Raw genomic sequence first — 20442 nt, forward strand, 5'->3', positions numbered from 1 at the left:
TTTGTAGTGCTGGCCTGATTACAGTCCGTTGTTCGCTTAATTTTTACAGTTCGAGCTACAGTCAGGGTATTGAGTGAAGATGGCAGCGGTGGTCGGAAGCGCTGCTTGAGTTCGTTAGCACTCGCACGCGATTAACAGATCATGGAAACCTGAGCAGCGCTAACAAATTCATGTGATTATAGCGAAGTTAAATGAAGCTCAATATAATGAAACATTCAAAGGCAGCCTATACTATCGTTCCCGGAAGATGAACAATCTTCGAGAAAAGACTCGACACGGTCTAGATCAAATCCTGGTAGTTTTTATTTTACTGATTCAAATGCATATGCAGTGGCAGAATTTATAATTCACATGAACGTTATAATAGCGCAAGAAGTTTATAAACACCCCAAAAAAGACAAGCTATAATTAAGGTCAACTGAGCACTGCACACCAGTATATGCAGCCCAGCTTCATCAAAGATGAAGTGGCAAGTTTCATGCGTATTACTGCATCGCTGTTCCACGTACAGTATATTATAGAGCTGTTTTTAGGATAGTATTTTAGAAAGTATCAGGAAAGTTTTCCAACAAGCCGACAAGAATAACTGTGGTCTAACTATGGCTCCTTATATGCGTTTCTTGTTGTGTTAAAGAGTGAAATAGAGTTAGCAAATTATATATATCGCGTAGTGTCTCTGCTTTACGTTGATGATGAAACTAGTCAATACTGCTCAGTTCATAAGATGATTGCGACCTCGGCTGCACAAGACATAGAGAGGATGATTCTTGAGAGCCATTTCTCAAGAAGTTCAGAATGTCAGATCACGGAACTGCAGCACACAGGTCGAAAATTTTAGATCCGATTTGGTTTTTTCCAAATTAATAGACTAGTTAAATAACTACTTAAATTGAAAGTCCCGTTCAAATTAATGCCAAAAAATTATATTGAATAGTGGAAGAATCAAGTTGATATCTTGAATACAACTGAAGGTATGAATACACATCTTGTTCTGCATATGTGCTTATTGATAAGGACTTTACTACGCACTACATAACGACATTTTTCTCTTGAGCACGATTGCTCGGTGATCGTGGTGATTCTGCATCGAGACGATTACGCATGAGTAGTGCTGCTGAGTGGTGCTGCTCATTGATTGTAGAGATGCTGCATTGAGACTGTTGCGATGGGTAATGCCTTGGGGAGCGCAGCCATGCACCAATAATTTTGTGCATCAATCAGCCCTACATGGAACGCCTATCATATTTCTGTAAGACCATCGATCAGTCGCCGATTAAGCCCGCCGTTAGTAGCCTGTTCATGACACGTTGTTTTAAATCTTGAGAGTTTTGCATCAGCTTATACTGACAATAATAGCCCAAAGTGTACTGATTGTCCACCAATGAGAATCTCATCGAAACATCACCTCACACCCTGACTATAGCCTGAAGTGTAACTAGTGAACGATGGCCTGCGACCAATCAGCCTAGCTCACCAGGGTAATTGCATGAAACCTGCCGCGCACCACCAGGTCATTTAATTACCTGTCGATTGTATGAAAACGTCACACTCGCGTTCAAACATATGAACTATTGCTTCAACTCTTGCTCCACCCCTCATCTTCTCGCGTTCAAACATATATTTTGATATTCTACACAAATACATGTATGGATGAAGCTTGAACCATACAAGAAAGTTACCTATCCCACGGTTTTTATAACTATTTACACTATACCTAAACTATATGTATGGTGAACCTATACATAATTTATATACAGAAACTGTATATAATGTAAATACTGTACCTATACCTATAAATTCATAATTTAACCTTTCATTGTTCAGTCCTCATTTGGAACGTTAGACCATATTTCTATCAGGCCTTGCATTGGATTACACTTTATCTTTCTCTCTGTTGGGAAGCATTTAAATCTGAATGTAGCTGATGGCAAAGCGAGGTGCCAGGCACAGCCGCCGAGGGGAGTGAAATTCTGTAAATTTTGCTCCTCTGAGGGTGAATTTTCTCCTATTTCTGCCACTGCTATTAAATCTCAGGAGATTTAACCACACGCAAGGCCCCAAATTAAGTTCATATTAACTTGGGTTAATTGAGGGTGCGCTAGCGAGTGAATTTATTTTATATACTCCCAGTAGCAGCGCAGCGGGTAAAAATTATTTTCGCAGAAATATACCTAGTTTATATAATACAGGGTGATTTACGGAATGTCCTGTTTTACATTTCGCACCAAGCAGCCAGATGTCGTGGGAAAAGAACGGTTAGTATTTCATATGAAAGGCAAAGTCATGTTTTGTGGCCCGGCTAGTCAGCTGCCACTATACATTGGACAAAAGAGCAGCGTGCAAATGCTGTCGATTCGTACTTTTCGAATGGCCGTTCCATTATCGCCTCATCTTCTTGAGAGGTGAGCTTCTTTGGCCGGCCTGACCCCTCGATTTGGCTCTGTGTGGTTTTTATGGAGTTCTCTTCAATCAATTGTTTACAATGGCTGTCCAAGGACCCAGCCTCATTAGAAGAACAACATACGCCAAGCCATCGCCAACACACCAGTCAATATTCTTCAGCGAGTTGAATGTAACTTCAAAATTCGGCTAACTGATTGCACTTACAATGGGGGCCGTCATTTGTTCAATGTCATCTTTAAAATTAAGTGATGAAAATCCAGCTAATGTCTTTTTCAATATAATTTATATTGTAATGATATCTTTACTGGTTCTTTCCTTTATTGAACTTTAAAATCAGCAAGTTTCCGTGAATCACCTTGTACGAAATCTCTGAAACTCTTTATAAGCGGAAGAATTTAGACTGGAAAAACATTTTTAAATAGAATCTAATTGGGAGTCTATCTGATTCAACCCCTACCAAATAAAAAAATGGCTCATGTGACCTTCGATTTCTTTGTATATTTAATTTTTTGTGCAGAAATTGTGAGAGATCTTTAGATAACTACTGCAAGATCGATGTAACTAAAAGCGAAGAACTTTTTCGATTACACATTCCGGTCGAAATATTAGCACAACAGTTTTTGCATCTCAGTGATTGCTGAAAGTTTCCAATCTGCTTGGTGCTTTAACCGCCATAATTTGGGCCCTGAAAATCTATAATTTCTTTCCCAACTTCTTCTGAGGTCAGAACTTTCGTGGCTTAAAGTCAACTTTCATTTCCAACTTGTAAATCGAAAATCGAAGCCTGACGGAAAATTTTTGATAACTCCATGGCTTCTGGCATGGCTTTGTCATGTTAATATTAATGGTTTGTTAATAATTGAATGGTTTGTGTCATTGTCTTCTACAAATTTTAACTCATTAATAACAGAGTGAAACACTCATGTGCGACCATATTTTAATATTTAAATTGCCTTTTATATCAATGTTGAACTTACTGAACACATTCGAATCCATTCAATTTCACTGAAGGCATTATACATCATCAATCACATGCAAATTTGATCATATCGGGTATATGTCAGATTGTTGTATTCCACATAAAACGAAGCCATTCATTGGACGGAAGATGGTCGTGTTTCGCTCAGTTGATCTAGCCTCTGATCAGGGTCATCATGAGACAGTCTGACCAGCGTGTGGCCTAACGCATCAAGAGGCAGCTTGACCAACTGCTCTTTTCGGTTTTATTACACAGATTCGGCCCACCGGCCAATCGACTTTTGAAACAGCTGCTAATTGCAGCCGAACACACCAGGTGGCCGATTCGCGCCTGATTCACCTCTAAGCCGAATCCATTGCTTCTGGGGTGACCCAAATCAAATTGAGACGAAAATTTTGACTGGGTAGATCATCAGCACTAAAAATCTTACTACAGCCCATACTTCACATAGACGGTACCCACGATTATCGAGGCATTTAAATACTCAGTAAACACCGTAGACAACGATGAATAAAACATAGGCAGGAGATTTAGGTACCCACATGCGCAAAGAACTGACAGGAGTGTTTGAAAAACGATAATTCAGTTTTAAAATGTAGCATGCACCCTTGTGCATCAGAATGCGATACCTTGAATGATCCTCGTTCAAACAGGATTCAAACTAACCAGTTCTATTTTGCTCGAGTTATTTTTTGCTCAACATTCTCTCAACTTCAGATTATAACGGAATATTGAAACTCGTGACCGTATTCATCAAAAAAAAAAGAGAAGCATTTCAGAATAAAAATAATATATAGATAGCATCTTACAGCGTGTAACCCATTGAATTGACATAAAAAAGTATTTTTATAGCAACAAACACAATGAAGCATAAAAATAAGATAATTTAAGAAGTTGTGAGCCATGTCCCGCATGCATCGAGTAATACTAAAAATACGCACGGAAACACCTCATGATATTTTCGGCAGCGTTTATTCAAGAAAATAAAAACGGATGTGCTCCCAGAACAGGTTTCAGAAAATTTCTCATCCACAATTCTGAACTAATATTGAGAAGGTGATGAAACCTGACCTGCGAAGTCTAGTCTATTCGATCAGACATCAACAATCGTGCGGATAGATTACCTGGACCAGAAATTTTATTTACATCTGTGATTTATGAAGACTTCTAAAATTTATTTTGAAACTCAGTTCATGTTAACAAATGCCACAGCTAAACCTTTTTTTCCTAAGAGAAAATCAGAAAGGTTTAAATGGCTATTTATAAAGCAAGGTCAAGGGACCGATTTGAAAACGGATAGGGAATTCTAGCGATTTATCCGCCCGAAATATGTTATAAAATCTCGAAAATTATCAACTGCGAGTTATGTTGCTTTAATTTACTTTTTCCTATTAGCGTTTTAAAACATGAATCATATCCGGTGGGGTTTAATTACTATCTTCATATCAGGAAGGTCATTCGTTATTCTATTACTATTGCTAAGCCTATATTGCTAAGGAATATTTGACTAAGACTTTACTCGTATTTCACTTCACGATAGCTCGGTATTTAATTACATACTTGGCTGTTTGTAAAGTATGTGTTTGTTTTGTGATTTCTTTGCGGAACGATTGAATATCGTAAGGACGAAATTACTTTGAAAACGCACCAGGGAATTGAAAATTATGATTTATAATATTTTTAAAGATGAAATAATAATGTGACATTTTTAATATAAAATGATTTTGTAGACAAAACGCTCAATGAAAATCAGTATTAAAGTGAATATATGCATGTAAAATTATCAGCAAATTAGCTTACCATCAGGAGAAAGTGAATAACTGACTAGTACTTTGAATGCCCCTAAGAAATTGAACCCGCAAGAGCAACCTTGGAAACAAATCTTTGAGTAAGTCAGTGATAAAATATTATCAGTGTAAGACGATGAAATATTTTCGAAACTATTATTCAGGTATTAGTTCCTGGTGATGACAACTAAAAGTTTAAATAGCCAAAATCGTAGCACCTTCATTGTGACGTGAAACATCGACGCAAAACAAAAGTTATGGAAACTATTGTGGAGAGATTTAACTGACATATAACTCAATAGGAATACTCATTTGTATTGGAAACTATCTTCAAAGTTCGTCTCAAATTAATATAGCCGTTTTTTCTGGCTCCTGTGCACAAATCCAGATAGATCAACGTCTTTTTAGACGTTAATCTTGGAGGGCAAACTAATTTTCTTGTACATTAAATAGTCTATGCTGGATCCCCCTTCCACTCCACCGTCTCTCCTCCCTCTTACCCTTCGTCGGACTGACGAAGGCACTCCTGCGACGTTCAGGAGGATCGTCGGACTTCCTGAAGAGGAAGATGCCATCGCCACGAGCCAAGGCACCGTAAGAACATCTGTATCCCCGGTGGCAGAAATGTTCAGGCCAGTGGGCCTCCTCCTGCATTCTCAGTCTGTTCCTTGCTTCGGTAATTATGAAAACATCAGCCACCTCGACACTCCAAAGTCTGATAAGGCCACATCGTCCGCCGGTTCTTCATCGACGTCCACCACCGACACTGTCTCGGCATGTGGACCGACAGCGGCTGCAGCGGCCTTGGGTCCTCGCCGAGTTCACGTCCGACCAACAGACGAGCTACGCAAACGTAAGACTTTTGTGTGACCTACATTTTCTCATGTTATCCCATTTCATATTTTTAGAATTCATAGTCGTAAAACCATACATTTGAAAATACTTCGATATTAACTTGAAATATTAAGCATTTCGAGTTAAGTATTAAAAAACTTGATTTAAATTCATGCCTAATTAAGTACAATCAGTGGGCTTAATAAAAGCCAATAAAGGCATTTTGCCTTTTTTTCTGTGTTTTTATTTTACTTCTAGTGGGTAAGTATTTTAATTGTTTACTCACATTCCTTATTGAATTGTTTCCTTGAATGTGTACAGAATTGTAGTGCAGTACTGCATTTAATTTTGTATCGAATACTATTCAAAAATCATTTCAAGTCAAATAGCCAATCATTGCGGACACAACAAATTATTAATATATTCTAAAGTTTATTTTGTACCTGCATTGTTAACAAATGAATTTATTTCAGCTTGTATTACGATTACAAGTCATAACTCTGAACCTTCATCATAAAAACTGCATTATTATCAGAAAGCCACTCTAACTAAGGCATTCTACTGGGGATAAAGTTATTTGATACATAGTAAAAAGTTGTCATGAAATGAGACATAAGTATGCTTGTGTTATAAAATGAATACATTTTTATTGTCTGCTTTCACATACTTATTATTAGGGTTAAAATGTTACAAGTAGTGCCTTTTGAAAAAAAATTCAATTCGCTGCTGAGTAATTGAATGATTCTATAATAAGTTTACTTATATAATTGCGCTAGTTCAGGATCTCGATTAAACATTTTACAGCATTTGCTGAATAGGGATGTAACTTCGCCTTGTTCAAAAGACGAGGCACACAATGAAAAACCGAACGAACATACACAATCTCTTTGGATGCCGTGCATTGTGTGAGCTCAACAAAAGCTCGCGTAGATTCTTTAAGGAGTTTAAACGAAAAGTTCGTGTCAAGCGACTTCGTCGCTGTCCAATAGACACAAGATCAACTAATTGGAATCTAGAGTGCACCTGATCGCCATGTTTCCCTATAACAACCGAGGCTAAAAGATTGAAAAAGTCATCGTTTGCTACATGAACTATTGTTTTAAGGACTTTAATGGATATATAGAATAGAGGAAATATATCACTTTTCACTTATTCAATCAAGGCATTGCTTAGAATAATCTTCTTGCGAGATTCGGGCTTCCCATTGATTTTTTAAAATGTAGTTGCACATGACGCTACTTACTATCATACCAACTGTTATGAATTCACTGTGTGTATACATGATTACGGATTCTGTGCATTACGAGGAACATTGACTAAAGGAGTGATATGGGCTACTGAATAGACTGAATGGTATACAATGAAAACAGAATAAATTACTAGATTTAATAGACTAAAGCTGGACAAACTTCCTGCCCCCTTAAAAATAATGTTAGAGTAAAATCGCGCCTAGCAGCTTCCTAGGCACTAGGCAATTTACACTCTGCGCGCCAGGAGCTGCGGCAGGCAAAATGAATATAAATTTGGCTGGTAATGCGACAGGCATGCTGGTAATTGGAACTATTTTTAATGCTAAACTGGTGATCGTCGTGCTTCGATGTGTGAAAATTTCCATGGATACCTCATTCTTTCACTTGTGATATTGTTTCCCTTATTTTTTGATAAATTTCATATGCGTTTGTAACCAAAACTTTCTTTAATTAATTACTTGATGCTTGAAATGAAACAATTCTCAATGATTTGATTCTAACTTCACATACTTATACACGAATTACTAAATATTTTGTAATATAGTGTAGCCCAGACGTCAGCAAGACGCCAAGGAAAAATTTAGTTTCGTCGTGCAAAGTTTCAGAATAAAAAGTATTTTGGACACAAACATCGACAATCATAAGCGTAGAAGACATGAATTTCAAAAGTATAATTCACGCATATGCGTTGAATTATACTTTTCAAGTTGTTTTCATTCAATATCTAACTCAAGTCAATATCTAATTCAAGTTTATAATATCTAACTTGATATATTTAATAATTCAAGCTAATATCGAAGTATTTTCAAATGCGCGGTTTTACGACCATGAATTCTAAATATATGAATTCTTTCTAAATTCTTTCGTGGCGTCGGCGCAAGAATTATCGGATTTTTTTTTGTTATGCGTTGCGTGAGATGCCACTATGCGAATTTTGAATATCATACTTTAACCTAATTTAATATGAACGTGCAGTAGAGGATTATTTATAATGTATCACAAATATTTAACTCATATATGTCCGCCTAAAAATATCTGATGTTGCTCATATAGATAGCAAGTAAATAGCATACATTTTCAAGCAGAAACAAAACCAAACTTATGAAGAGAAGAAAGCTGCTCAAGATTTGTTGACATTTTAATATTTTTGGTAGGTAAAGAATGAACATTTTCAAGTAAAATTTCGGTCATAAACCGATATTAAATTTACAACCGATACTTATTATCATATGTATAATGACTTTATAGGCTGGGAGGAACAAAAGTGCTACCACTCTAATCTGGGGAGGCTGATTACAGCAATTTGTCTTGTAATGGACGTCGAAATTTGGTCCATCTTGGAGGAGAGAGGCTGAAAAAAGGCTTTGTTCTATGAAATTGGCCAGCAGCTGAAGCTGCTCGAGGCAAGCATGATTGCTGCAAACCTCGTCCGCAAAATTGGAGAGGCTCGCAAAAATTACGACCTTCGGGATGAGACTTGACCTGAAACGGAGAATAATTCAGAGGGTAATGGTGGTAGTGAGGGTAATGTTTGGTAAGAGAATACTTGAGAAATGAGGTGCTAGTGATGGTAGTGAGGGCTAAGAGAAGAGTTGAGGAATGAGATGCTAGTGATGGTAGTGAGGGCTAAGAGAAGAGTTGAGAAATGAGGTGCTAGTGCTCCAAAAATGCACCATATTATGACGCATTTTCTCTTCAAAAATATTCAAATAACAGCAAAATTCGGAGTAAAATGTTAAAATTTTCATGTCTTCTGAGTAATAATAAACGAATTTCCATGAGACGTGAAAATATCATTTCCAGCACCGGTTGACATCTTCAACTACAGTAGTGGGAAAAACGCGCACTGTGTGTGATGCCAGTGTACACACGCTAGTTTAACTAACTGCAAAAAGACTGCTTCCATTATTCTATTGATCGCTAGCTCCTAGCTACCTGTCGGTTCAGTTTAAGTTCCGTAATCCTGGCTCTTGGTAATCCTGATATCGTCGAGTAAATTAAATTCTGGGAGTGAACTCCGTAGACTATATGACAGCGGACATAAGTTCCAAACCACTGCACATTAACTCTGGTAAAATTTGTCAGCTACCCTGTAACTTGGTGAGGAGCTATACATTATCAGATACTTAGGGGTTTATTGGATTAAATTATGAATTACTATTTATATGGCATATTATTATCATTGTAATAAACCGTTTTTCTGTGTATTATTGTGTCGTCAGCCAAAGTATTCCCGGCTTCACCTTCGAGAAGTTACAGAATTTTTTTTAATTTAATTTTTTTGTTTATCACTAATATGTATAGTTCTATAAAAATGATTAAAAAATTTTGAATCGACCATCTTAGTAAATAGTTTAAAAATATATCAGTACTCACTGAAGTGAGTGACAGAGAGCGCATTTTCTCTGTCGCCTGAAGACACGGACGGACGGACATGACGAGTGCAATAGCGCTTTTTTCCATAAATTAGAAAATGCGCCAAAAATCAATTAGTTGCATATAAAGGAAATTTAATTTAATTAAGTCAAAGGAAATTTTGACACGAATTACGAAAATCTATTGTATGACAATTAATTATTGAATAAAACTCTCATAATTATTTTCATACAATGATGTAACTAACCTTCATATGTCATCACTTATCTAAATTTATGCGTATCCATATAATGTCACGTATTAGAGGCTAATGGTAATTTGGTATTGAGCTGCGACTGCACTTATTGTATGGTCCCAATAGGTGCAACAAGCTGGCTAATCTCCACGCAAGGACTTCTGGCATGAAAATGGAACGAAAACCCACTATACTCTTAACTGCATCGATTTGCTTCACTTCAGTCACTCTAGTCTATAGTCACTCCAGTCTCTAGTCACTCCAGTCTCTAGTCACTCCAGTCTCTAGTCACTCCAGTCTCTAGTCACTCTAGTCTCTAGTCACTCTAGACTCTAGTAACTCTAGTTTCTAGTCACTCTAGACTCAAGTAACTCTAGTCTCTAATCACTCTAGTTTCTAGTAACTCCAGTCTCTAGTCACTCTAGTCTCTAGTCACTCCAGTCTCTAGTCACGCTAGTCTGAAGTCACTCTAGTTTCTAGTCACTCTAGTCTCTAGTCACTCTAGACTCTAGTAACTCCAGTCTCTAGACACTCCAGTCTCTAGTCACTTAAGTCTCTAGTCACTCTAGTCTCTAGTCACTCTAGTCTCTAGTCACTCTAATCTCTAGTCTCTCTAGACTCTAACTCTAGTCTCTAGTCACTCTAGACTCTAGTCACTCTAATTTCTAGTCACTGTAGTCTCTAGTCACTCTAGTCTCTAGTCACTCTAGACTCTAGTAACTCTAGTCTCTAGTCACTCTAGTCTCTAGTCACTCTGGACTCTAGTCACTCTAGTTTCTAGTCACTCTAGTCTCTAGTCACTCTAGTATCTAGTCACTCTAGACTCTAGTAACTCTAGTCTCTAGTCAGTCTAGACTCTAGTAACTCTATTCTCTAGTCACTCTAGGCTCTAGTAACTCTAGTCTCTAGTCACTCTAGTCTCTAGTCACTCTAGACTAGTAACTCTAGCCTCTAGTCACTCTAGTCTCTAGTCACTTCAGTTTTGTACTGTCTCACTCAGAATTAAGTGAGAGAAATAATTTTTTTTTAATTAAGACCATCGAACATCGAAGTTTTGCGGTTAATTGGAAAATTTTGTAGCGAAACAAAAATAAATAAATAAATGAAAAAAAAATAAAATGAACAACGGAGCTATTTATCATCAGAAAAGTAGATTCCCTGTAAGATTTTGGCTTGCAATAAAAATAGCTGTCAATTTTGGTCAATTTCACCTCACATTCGTTTAGTATGGATTCACTATAAGTATTATACCAGAAATAAGCACAATACACCTCAATACATATGCTGCTAATTTGTTGCTGGTTTGCATTGCAGTTTGGACTTTATTCGTGATTTTGTGGTGGAGTTTTCTTATAACGCTAACTTCTTTTATAGAAGGCACTGCTGGCCAGAATTTTTCCCTGGGGGATCGCACTCCACAGGAAATGAATAACTTGCGCTTGACTGGCAGGAGTAAGAGAGTCATGTTAAGGCTTGTTTACTGCATCGACTTCATGATTACATAATAATTCTGCTATCCATAAGTGACCTCTACATTGGGGCCACGTGCGGCACAAATACCTGCAACTAAAAGGCGTGGGGTCTTTTATAGAGTCACAAAACAAGTGTTGCTCCAGGGATGTTATATTCATAGGATGGAAAAGGTCGCGCGGTAAGCAAAGATGGCTCTGCCATCGTAAGTCAGGGCTAAGATATTCCGACTGCATTGGCCTCTTCGCTGGTCAAATGTGGTTCTCAAGTCAAAAAAATGCAGTGTAATGCAAAAATAACTCATTTTTCGAATCTTTTAACCATTGTATAAGAATTACACCTAAATCAGTTATATGCAAAATGTAACTTGTTCCTCCATCTTTGTATGAATTTGCCGCCACATGGGCTTTTGTAAAGTTATCGTAGAAACTACCAAGTAACGTGCAACCGATAATCACGGGACGAAGAAAACTGGACAATAATTTTACAATCTAGTGTTAGTATCGTTTGCTCATTCTAGGGCGATATTGAAGAATACTACGGCGTCATAATAACATGCGCATTATTCTGAATAGATGAAAAATAATTATTACTATTCCGCGATCCCGTACGTTTATGTTTGAGAACTACGAAGGTGACACTGATAAGATCAATGAAAACGGAATACCCACTAGATCACAGGAGGACCCACCCAACTCAATATTCGATGAAAGATTTTCTGATAACAACAAAATTCGACTGCTGTAATTGGATTCCATAATGTTTCCTATATAAATACACAGTAAGCACCATCGGCACTATATCAAGCGCTAAACAAGAATTTTTTTTGTTATCTAATACGCTACAAACAAGCAAAACTATACACGAAATCCTATACACGAAAACTTCATTACATCGAACATCGATTTTACACGGTTTGCTCGCACCATTGTTCGCAGAAAGTGTTCTAACGACCTTCAAGTATAAATTATAATTAACGTAATTTGCACACTCCTAATTACGTAATTACACTCAACAATGAAACATAATTTCAAAAAAGAAACTCCGCCTCATGACTAAATGGAGTTGTGAGGTATATATAATTCGTTGATGGAATACTACAACAAATGCTGGTTTCTCAAGAATTACAATCTATTTAGAAAATTGTGAACGTTTATGTTATATATTTCTATATAGGTTGAGAATTATCGTTAAACGCTGGTGGTAGAAATTTATTTTTTGGGGACTGAATATGCCCACATAGATAGTTTTTTAACACATGTGTAGGAGGTAGTGCAATGCTGTCTCAATTCCAAAAAGCGTATTTATCATGTACATTTTAGTTTACGGATAATTGCCTTGCTATGCCACTGGTGAGTTGTGAAATTAGTTTAGTTCAGTGATGAGTCATTGACAATATCATGCAAAAATGCAAGATGTATTAGTTTCATGGTAGGGGATATACATTATCTTCAATGTAGGCCTAAGTTAGAAGTTCATTTCGCAATTTTCGAGTCTTGAAACGATTTATGGTACATCATATACGTGTGTAGAACATTAATGCAAGCACCTTTTTATGTGAATTTTTAATCATAAGTAAAGAAAATATGATTACTACAACCATATAACAAAAGGATAAATCTTCCACTCAAAAATCTCTCAACTTTATGAGTAAGCGATGCTTAAACATAAGCATCATATGCCTGATTATTATTCCTATCGACTCTAGGGCACCCTTATTTAAATATCGTTAATACAATATTTTAACTTTATATATATGTATTTAATATCGAACTATATATCTCTTGACGTTGTATCTCATACGTTGAAAGAATTGTAACCTTTACCTAAAACCTAGAATTTCAATTCTTTAGGAGAATCAAATAACCAGAACAGATCATAAAACAAGGAAAGGTTAAAAAATCGCTCAGTATTGTATCCCCGGCTTTCCCATTGTATATTACTTGTAACGAATGGTAGTAACACGTGCCACATGACATTTTTTCGTTCAGTTTAGCGTTAATGTTAATACTTTCACGGAATATATCTACCGATTGTCAGAAAGATTAATATTTTACCAGTTATAAACTACCTCACGTACAAAAAGAGGCGCGAGCATGCATACCGTAGGCTGCATTAGAAAGGCTTTGCTTGCCGCTATATAATAAGCTCAGATAAAAGAAAAGCCAATTTCACGGTATTAGACCCGAAACCTCCCCTTTTACTCGTATGTACATGTAATTCCGGTCCACGAACAATTGTACTCATTTTAATAAGATCACTTGGGATCTTATTACAAAGATCATTATTATTACTCGTAAGATTATTTTCTGTGGTCAACTACTAAAGAGCACATGACTAAATCCTAATTATCGACTTTTTTTATAGGACAAGAAAAAATTGAAATAAAAATTTATTTCAATCATAGGGAGGAATTCGAAAACAATGGCGAAAATTTTTTCGATCACAAGATTCCTACACCTTCCTCTGAACGATTTACTCACGTCCTAGTTGTGCAAATTATCACAATTTAAAAGTTCAATTATTTTAATTTTATTTAATTACTTGGTTCAGAATAAATGAAAAATTTTTACGATTCAAACGAACATTAGCATAAGAAAAATTTGCCAAGAAATTAAATATTTCGGTTGCGGAAATGGGTCAAACCTCGAAGAATGGTTTGATATAATAATACCAATATTATGAGGTAAAACAAAAAATAAATGCTGCATGCAACATATCACGTAGTCTGATGCTGAATCGGAAAAAAATAGTTAAAAATGAATTGACTCTCAAAGAAGTGTATCTCCTTGATGTACATGAAACCCAGAAATTTAATTATGACCAGTTCTTCTCGCTCAATTATGCATGTCAATCGAGCGGACAATTTCATGTCATTTTCAAGAGCGCAATTTTTTCCTCCTCGTATTTTCAACAATACATTTTTGTAAAATTGTGCTTCTTTCTAATCTTGTAGCAGCATAATCAAGAATTTCAGTGAAACTATACACAAGCTGTAGAATTGAACAGGTTAGATACCACGTAAATCTATCAGTCATCATCTTTCAGGTTTTCAACTGAAAAAAGATAATCATAAGCATAGCAGATATGATTTGCGTCACCACAAGTGACAGAAAAAGTATTGAAAGTTGAAAACTTAAAATGAAAAAAAAACACTCTTGTACAGGGTGGAGCGCGGTAATTTGCTTATTTGCACTGCATGCTGTGGCGGCACTGACGGTCGAAGACAGAGAAGAGTGGACGTGGCTTACAGTGGATGGCGGGAAACTTGTATTCGTCTGGCTCTCAGTTGCCATAATGCAGTGGACACGTGAGGAGAGGTCATTTTGTGTAGAAGCGTATTTTTCAAATGCCCACTCGATCATTGCAGTGCAGCGTGCTTTTCGTTCACGATTCGCTATTCCTTCACGCGGACGTGTTCCTGGACGGCAATCAAGTGTAAATTGGGTTAATGCATTCAGAACAGCAGGGAATGAGTCATGTCTACGAAGGGGACCTGAGAGGAGGATTACAAAACCGCGAAACATCGAGAGAGTTAGAGCAGCAGTACAGCAATCTCCGAAACGCTCTGCTCGGAAGCAATCATTTGCTCTTTGCATTTGTTTATGTCTTGGCATTTGTCTATGATACAGGATTATTTTCAGCCAGCTCATGAGGCAATGCAATTAGAGGATACATGGTTCCAACAGGATGGTGCCAATGCACACACAGCAAGGGTTATCATGAATTGTTTGAGGCAAATGTTTCCTGGACGGCTTATCTCTGTGAGGGTGATGTGACCTGGCCAGCACGCTCACCAGATTTAGCCCCATGCGATTTTTTTCTTTGGGGTTACCTGAAGTCTAAGGTGTATATCAACCGCCCCAACACCTTGGAAGACATAAGGAACAATATTAAAGCTGAAATTGGCAGAATACCAGTGGGCATGCTTGTTAGAGTTCATGAAAACTTCAGAAAACGTATGCAGCAGTGTGTGGAATGCGAAGATCGACATTTGCCAGATACAGTATTTAAAACCATGTAATTTTATAAATTCCATTACCGTTCAGTATAATTCAAATATCAAATAAATTTTTCTAGTTATCATAATTTTTTTATTTCATTCCCAAATTAGCAAATTACCGCGCGTCACCCTGTATATGCCTATTTGTACGTGCCTGACTCACACCAATCTTACTTATATTTTTACCACATACATTAATTATCTTGGTAGACCGATATAAAATGAGCGAAGTAAATTCTAAGAATTTCATATTATTAAATTATCGTATCGTCTATCGCCAGCAAGATTTCAACGCACGGAACAACGAGTAACTAACAAATAGCGATGGTATTGCTGAAAGAGAAATACAAAGTGAAACTAACGAATGAAGTGGAGTGATCAAAACCCCAGTTGTGCTCCTGTGAGGTGTGCTACTTGCATCCCCGAAGTCTTTAAATCAAATTTAAAAATATATATATAACTCAGTACTCACTGCAGTGAGTGACAGAGCGCATTTTCTCGTCGACGAAAACTTGATGTCACGGACGGGCAGACAGACGGACAGACAGACAGACGGACATGGCGAGTACAATAGTGTATTTTTTCCATAAATGAAAAAATGCGCTAAAAATAGCGATGAGATGACAGTAACAGGTGAAACTTTTTGTGGAGAAATAAGGACGTCGTCTGCTGTGCGGCATGACGTCCCATGGGCTCGTGCTATACACAAATAAGCGAAGACAAATTATAACTATGCTCATGATCTGATCAGGGACTGAGAAATTTTAAAATAAGCTTGAATTCAAGCTTCCTGAGACTAGTAAAGCTTGGGAAATGGGAAAGCAAAAGGCGATGCTGTTCATTTAGAGTTTCTTGGTTTCAGCAATTGATCCTTTCAGATGCACTGAACATGTCATACATTATTACGAAATATAAATATATGCATATATCAATGAAATAATAAGCTACGAATTAAAATTCATTTCATTCGCCATAATTGATAATATAATAATAATTCATATACTTCGTGGTAATTTCTCGAATTTAAGGTTCTAGCATAATGTGGAATTTAATAATTAAACCACGCAACGAAATCGACTGTATTGCGCTCATCAGGTGCTGCTATTTGCAGACGATCAGAATTTACAAGTTCAAAGCTATGTTAGAATCAGAGACACTATGTAATACAGCCAAGTGTCGGCCGAGTGGATTTACGATGAGATTAAATGAATTTTTAACATCCATGTGCTCCTAGATGAAAATTTAAATTACATTAGTCAAACACGTGTAACAGGTGGCTCGAGCAGCTAGGACATTCAACCGGTTTCAATACATTAAAAACGCATCGAGCTTTCACAGAATCTTGGCATCCATAATCCAGAGGAACAATTGTGATGCAGGATAGCTTCGGGGACGTAATGATGAAGCAGCCTATAGGGTCTTGATGAATGATGGTGCATTCGTACGTCTTCGTTTGCTCAGACGAATTATTCATATGTTGCAATGATGCCTTTATCTTTTCGGTCGGCGTAGAATCCTCATAACCACGTAATATCTCGGCGAGATTAAAAAGTTATAAAATTATTTGTGTGTGTGTGTCTGTGTGAGTGTGAAAAAGTTATAAAATTAATTTTGTGTGTGCGTGTATCTGTGTGTGTGTCTGTGTGAGTGTATGTCGTTTCTGTGTAATAACTTTACCTACATATACTCACTTAATTTGGAAGTCAGTAAACGGTTTAACTAAGCTGAACAAAAGATGCCTTTGAATCACTCCATTAGAGACACTGATGCGATAAAGAGCACAGCAGGTTGCCTAGATAGCTTTGAATTCGTTGCAAGTTCGATTTATAGAAAAACAATACCAAACATGATTAGAATGACCGTGCATTATATAACACGTTGACTCCGATTGCTTCATCTATTACTATTATTTCATTTTTTGTATCATTATGAAACAGGATTGCCAGACGGTTTTTTTTCGGACAAATTGCGCGATTTAGCTTTTAAATCAAATTAAGATAAATTAATTAAATTAAAAAAAATTGAATTAAAATTTAAAAAATTTATTAAATTATAAGAAAGAAATGTAATTTTTACACCGGAACCTACAATATACAAGTATATAGTGAGTTATAGGCCTTTTTGGCCTTTTTTTTGTACGCGGACTTGGCTGTTTTTTAGGCTATCTGGCAACCCTGAATTATGTAACATTTAGTCTTGAAGAAATACATTTCGTGGAACGCATATGTACAACTTCGGGGTCAACGTGCTAACGATCAAACTTTAAAGGCCGACAAAACTAACATGAAGAATAAATCCAAAACTAATCAAGTTTGACTATGTTTTTCAAACTCGAGACGATAGACGACAGTGTAGTTTGGCTGGGCCCAACTGTAAGGTTTGCCGACGCTTGTCGAGATACTGTCACGTTCTGGTAAGGTGTCAGAGGCCATACTTTCAAAACTCACTAAGTGAACGTAAGTACTTACGCTCTATTTTCTTGTCTATGATTGGTGGAATTTGCTCGAAAGTCCGTCAATGATTGGTTGATGAACTTACGATCTCTTAACTTTTTTTGAAAGTATAGGCCCAGGTTGTCAAATCCAAAATCTTAGCGGAGGAGCGCAGTGCTGGTGGTGGTCGCCGCCCAGTAAAAGCCTCCCAATTAACGTTCGCCGTCCAGCAGGAGCCTCCTGCTAAGCTGGTCAACAATTAAGTAATTAATGCCACTTGCATGGAAGTTCAGGAGGAAGGCAGCGCCGGTGGCAGCACCATAGTCGAGGCTGGATCTCATGGCTTGCCACATGGTTGATGCATCCGGCCATGCTCGGCGACAATAGTATTGAATTATATGATCTTGATAAAGATATAAGTGCGTGGCAGCGACTGAGGTGAACCTATAGGGCCCGAGGAGGTGAATTCAGCCACGCACATTGAGAAATGCGGCTAAAATTGCTAGTGAACCGACAGAAACTCAGGTCCAACTCCGAGCAATGCGTTGGGTGAGTGAAGAATCGCGACCGACAGCGTGCAGGCAGTAAGGCCGCCATACCGCAATCAATGTGTTGACCTGTAAAAAAGTTGGAAAAAAGGTGATTCAAATTTAAATTAACGAGTCAACCATCATGACTGAAATTATTGCTAACTACGTAATTAATTAAGGAACTGTATCAGGGGCAAAAAAAAAAAAGATGATAATGTGAATGACATAGGAATACGAAAATAATTAGTAGAGCAATGGAGTACGCTCCAGAATGAACTAGAAAAAGATGAGAATAAGAAACGGAGAATCTTTGAAAAATGAGCGTTCGTCTAGCTTGCCTGATGACAGAAAACAACTTGCATGAATGACGGAACGCAATTAGCGTTCTTGTCAGAAAAAGCGAGCATGTCTGGAGGTAAACTAAGTCTTCGCTTGTTCAATTTGTCAACTGGTCTCCAACAACCAACCAAACGTAAAAACACGACTTCCTTAGCCTCCTGGACAATCAACTTTTTCCCCAGCGGTTCATTTTGTGACAGGCTTACAGGAGCAGCGTTGCAAACAAAGAAACGGAGATTACTGCATGGTTAAGTTGGTCCAAACACTCTAATTCATGGGATATAAACAAAGAATAGGCAGAAATGGTATGTTACAAGTATGCTATTTGAACATTCCATTGTCAATGTCGATTACAAAATTAAGAAATGCAAAAGAGGCTCTATCTGTTGCAACAGTCACATCTACCTTTGTCATCAATAGGCTCTATCTGTGGCAATATTACATCGGTCACTCTGGTTTCTAACATAACGAGAGAGGCTTAAGATCTATGATATTCAATATATATATATTTTTAACGCATTTTCTCATTTATGGAAAAAATGCACTATTGTGCTCGCCATGTCCGTCTGTCTGTCTGTCTGTCTGTCTGTCTGTCTATCTGTCCATCTGTCTGTCTATCTGTCCGTCCGTCCGTCTGTCCGTCTGTTCGCCCGTCCGTGACCTCAAGTTTTCGTCGACGAGAAAATGCGCTCTCTGTCACTCACTGCAGTGAGTACTGAGTTATATTTTTTCTGTCTTCAGTGGATCTCATAATCAAGATTCAGGATTCAACCAATAATCAGGATTCTTATATAGTCAGGAATTCAATTACAAATTTACAATGATAGCGCCAGAGTCAATGATAAGAGGTAATTTATAATATATTTCGAAGCAATTCTGTAGACACATGATGTGGCGAAAAACCTTTTAGTTGAGTGCAACGCTGGAACTCGTAGTAGGGCAGGTTGCAGCAGGTTTTTAACACTTAGACGATGTGCGCATAGTACACCCTTCAAAACCATGCTATACCTTAATGGTAATTTTTTAAAGTACTGTAGAACAGTACCCATATCATCTGATTATGAAATATTTCATAGAGTAGGTAGTGAAAAAAAGCGTTTGAATGCATTTTGTCGAATTTTATCAGAAATATCAAACACGTCATATATTTAAATCAGAAAAATTTTAGGAGTTCTAATCAAGGACGAATTAACGAATGGGTAAAAATGGAAAGAAATGTTATCTTATTCCAATTGTGAAAAATTTCATCTTGGCTCATGTATGAATATTAAAAGTAGAAAAATAGTTATTGGACATCCAAAAGTTCTAAGCTCATTGTAAATGCAGCTAGTAGGAGCGAGATACTCAGTGAAACGGATAACCAGCACATGAATTAAAATTGCTAGTTATTTTCCTAGCTTCCGTATTGCTTCAGAACTACATTTCTTTTTTTTTTGCAATAATGTTTCAGCAGGACCTACAGCAGTAGCTCATGAATAAATTCGGTGCCATAACTTCATGTAATATATCGCTTGAACGCAGACCTGATATATCGGTGTGATTTGGTCATATAAGCATTTCATTACGTGTCTGTCCTATTATGAATTAGTAATACATTTGGTCATATTCAGCGAATTCGGTCAATCCCTTTGATTTGTGTTTATGGCTCAACTGATTTTAGAGCGCCAAGGCATGTACACAGCAGTTTTTGTCAAAAACTTGAACTGCTTTCGGTGCCACTTTATGCTTCGCATCGGTGCCGTATTGTAGTAGGTCATCTGTTGTGATCTCTATATACTCTCATTTAGCTGCATTGTTCTCTAAA

At 37.2% G+C, this 20442-nt stretch overlaps 1 protein-coding gene across 1 annotated transcript in view; it reads left to right on the forward strand.

The window, feature by feature from the left end:
• The first annotated feature begins 5625 nt into the window (after positions 1 to 5625).
• LOC125177788 overlaps positions 5626 to 20442 on the forward strand; it is a 144385-nt gene continuing 129568 nt past the window's right edge. The window contains exon 1 of the mRNA XM_047880187.1: positions 5626 to 6022. Within this exon, the coding sequence (XP_047736143.1) occupies positions 5626 to 6022 (397 nt within the window). The remainder of the gene's footprint in view (positions 6023 to 20442) is intronic.

Source organism: Hyalella azteca, unplaced genomic scaffold (genome assembly GCF_000764305.2).
Source record: "Hyalella azteca isolate HAZT.00-mixed unplaced genomic scaffold, Hazt_2.0.2 contig4928, whole genome shotgun sequence".
Taxonomy (NCBI): domain Eukaryota; kingdom Metazoa; phylum Arthropoda; class Malacostraca; order Amphipoda; family Hyalellidae; genus Hyalella; species Hyalella azteca.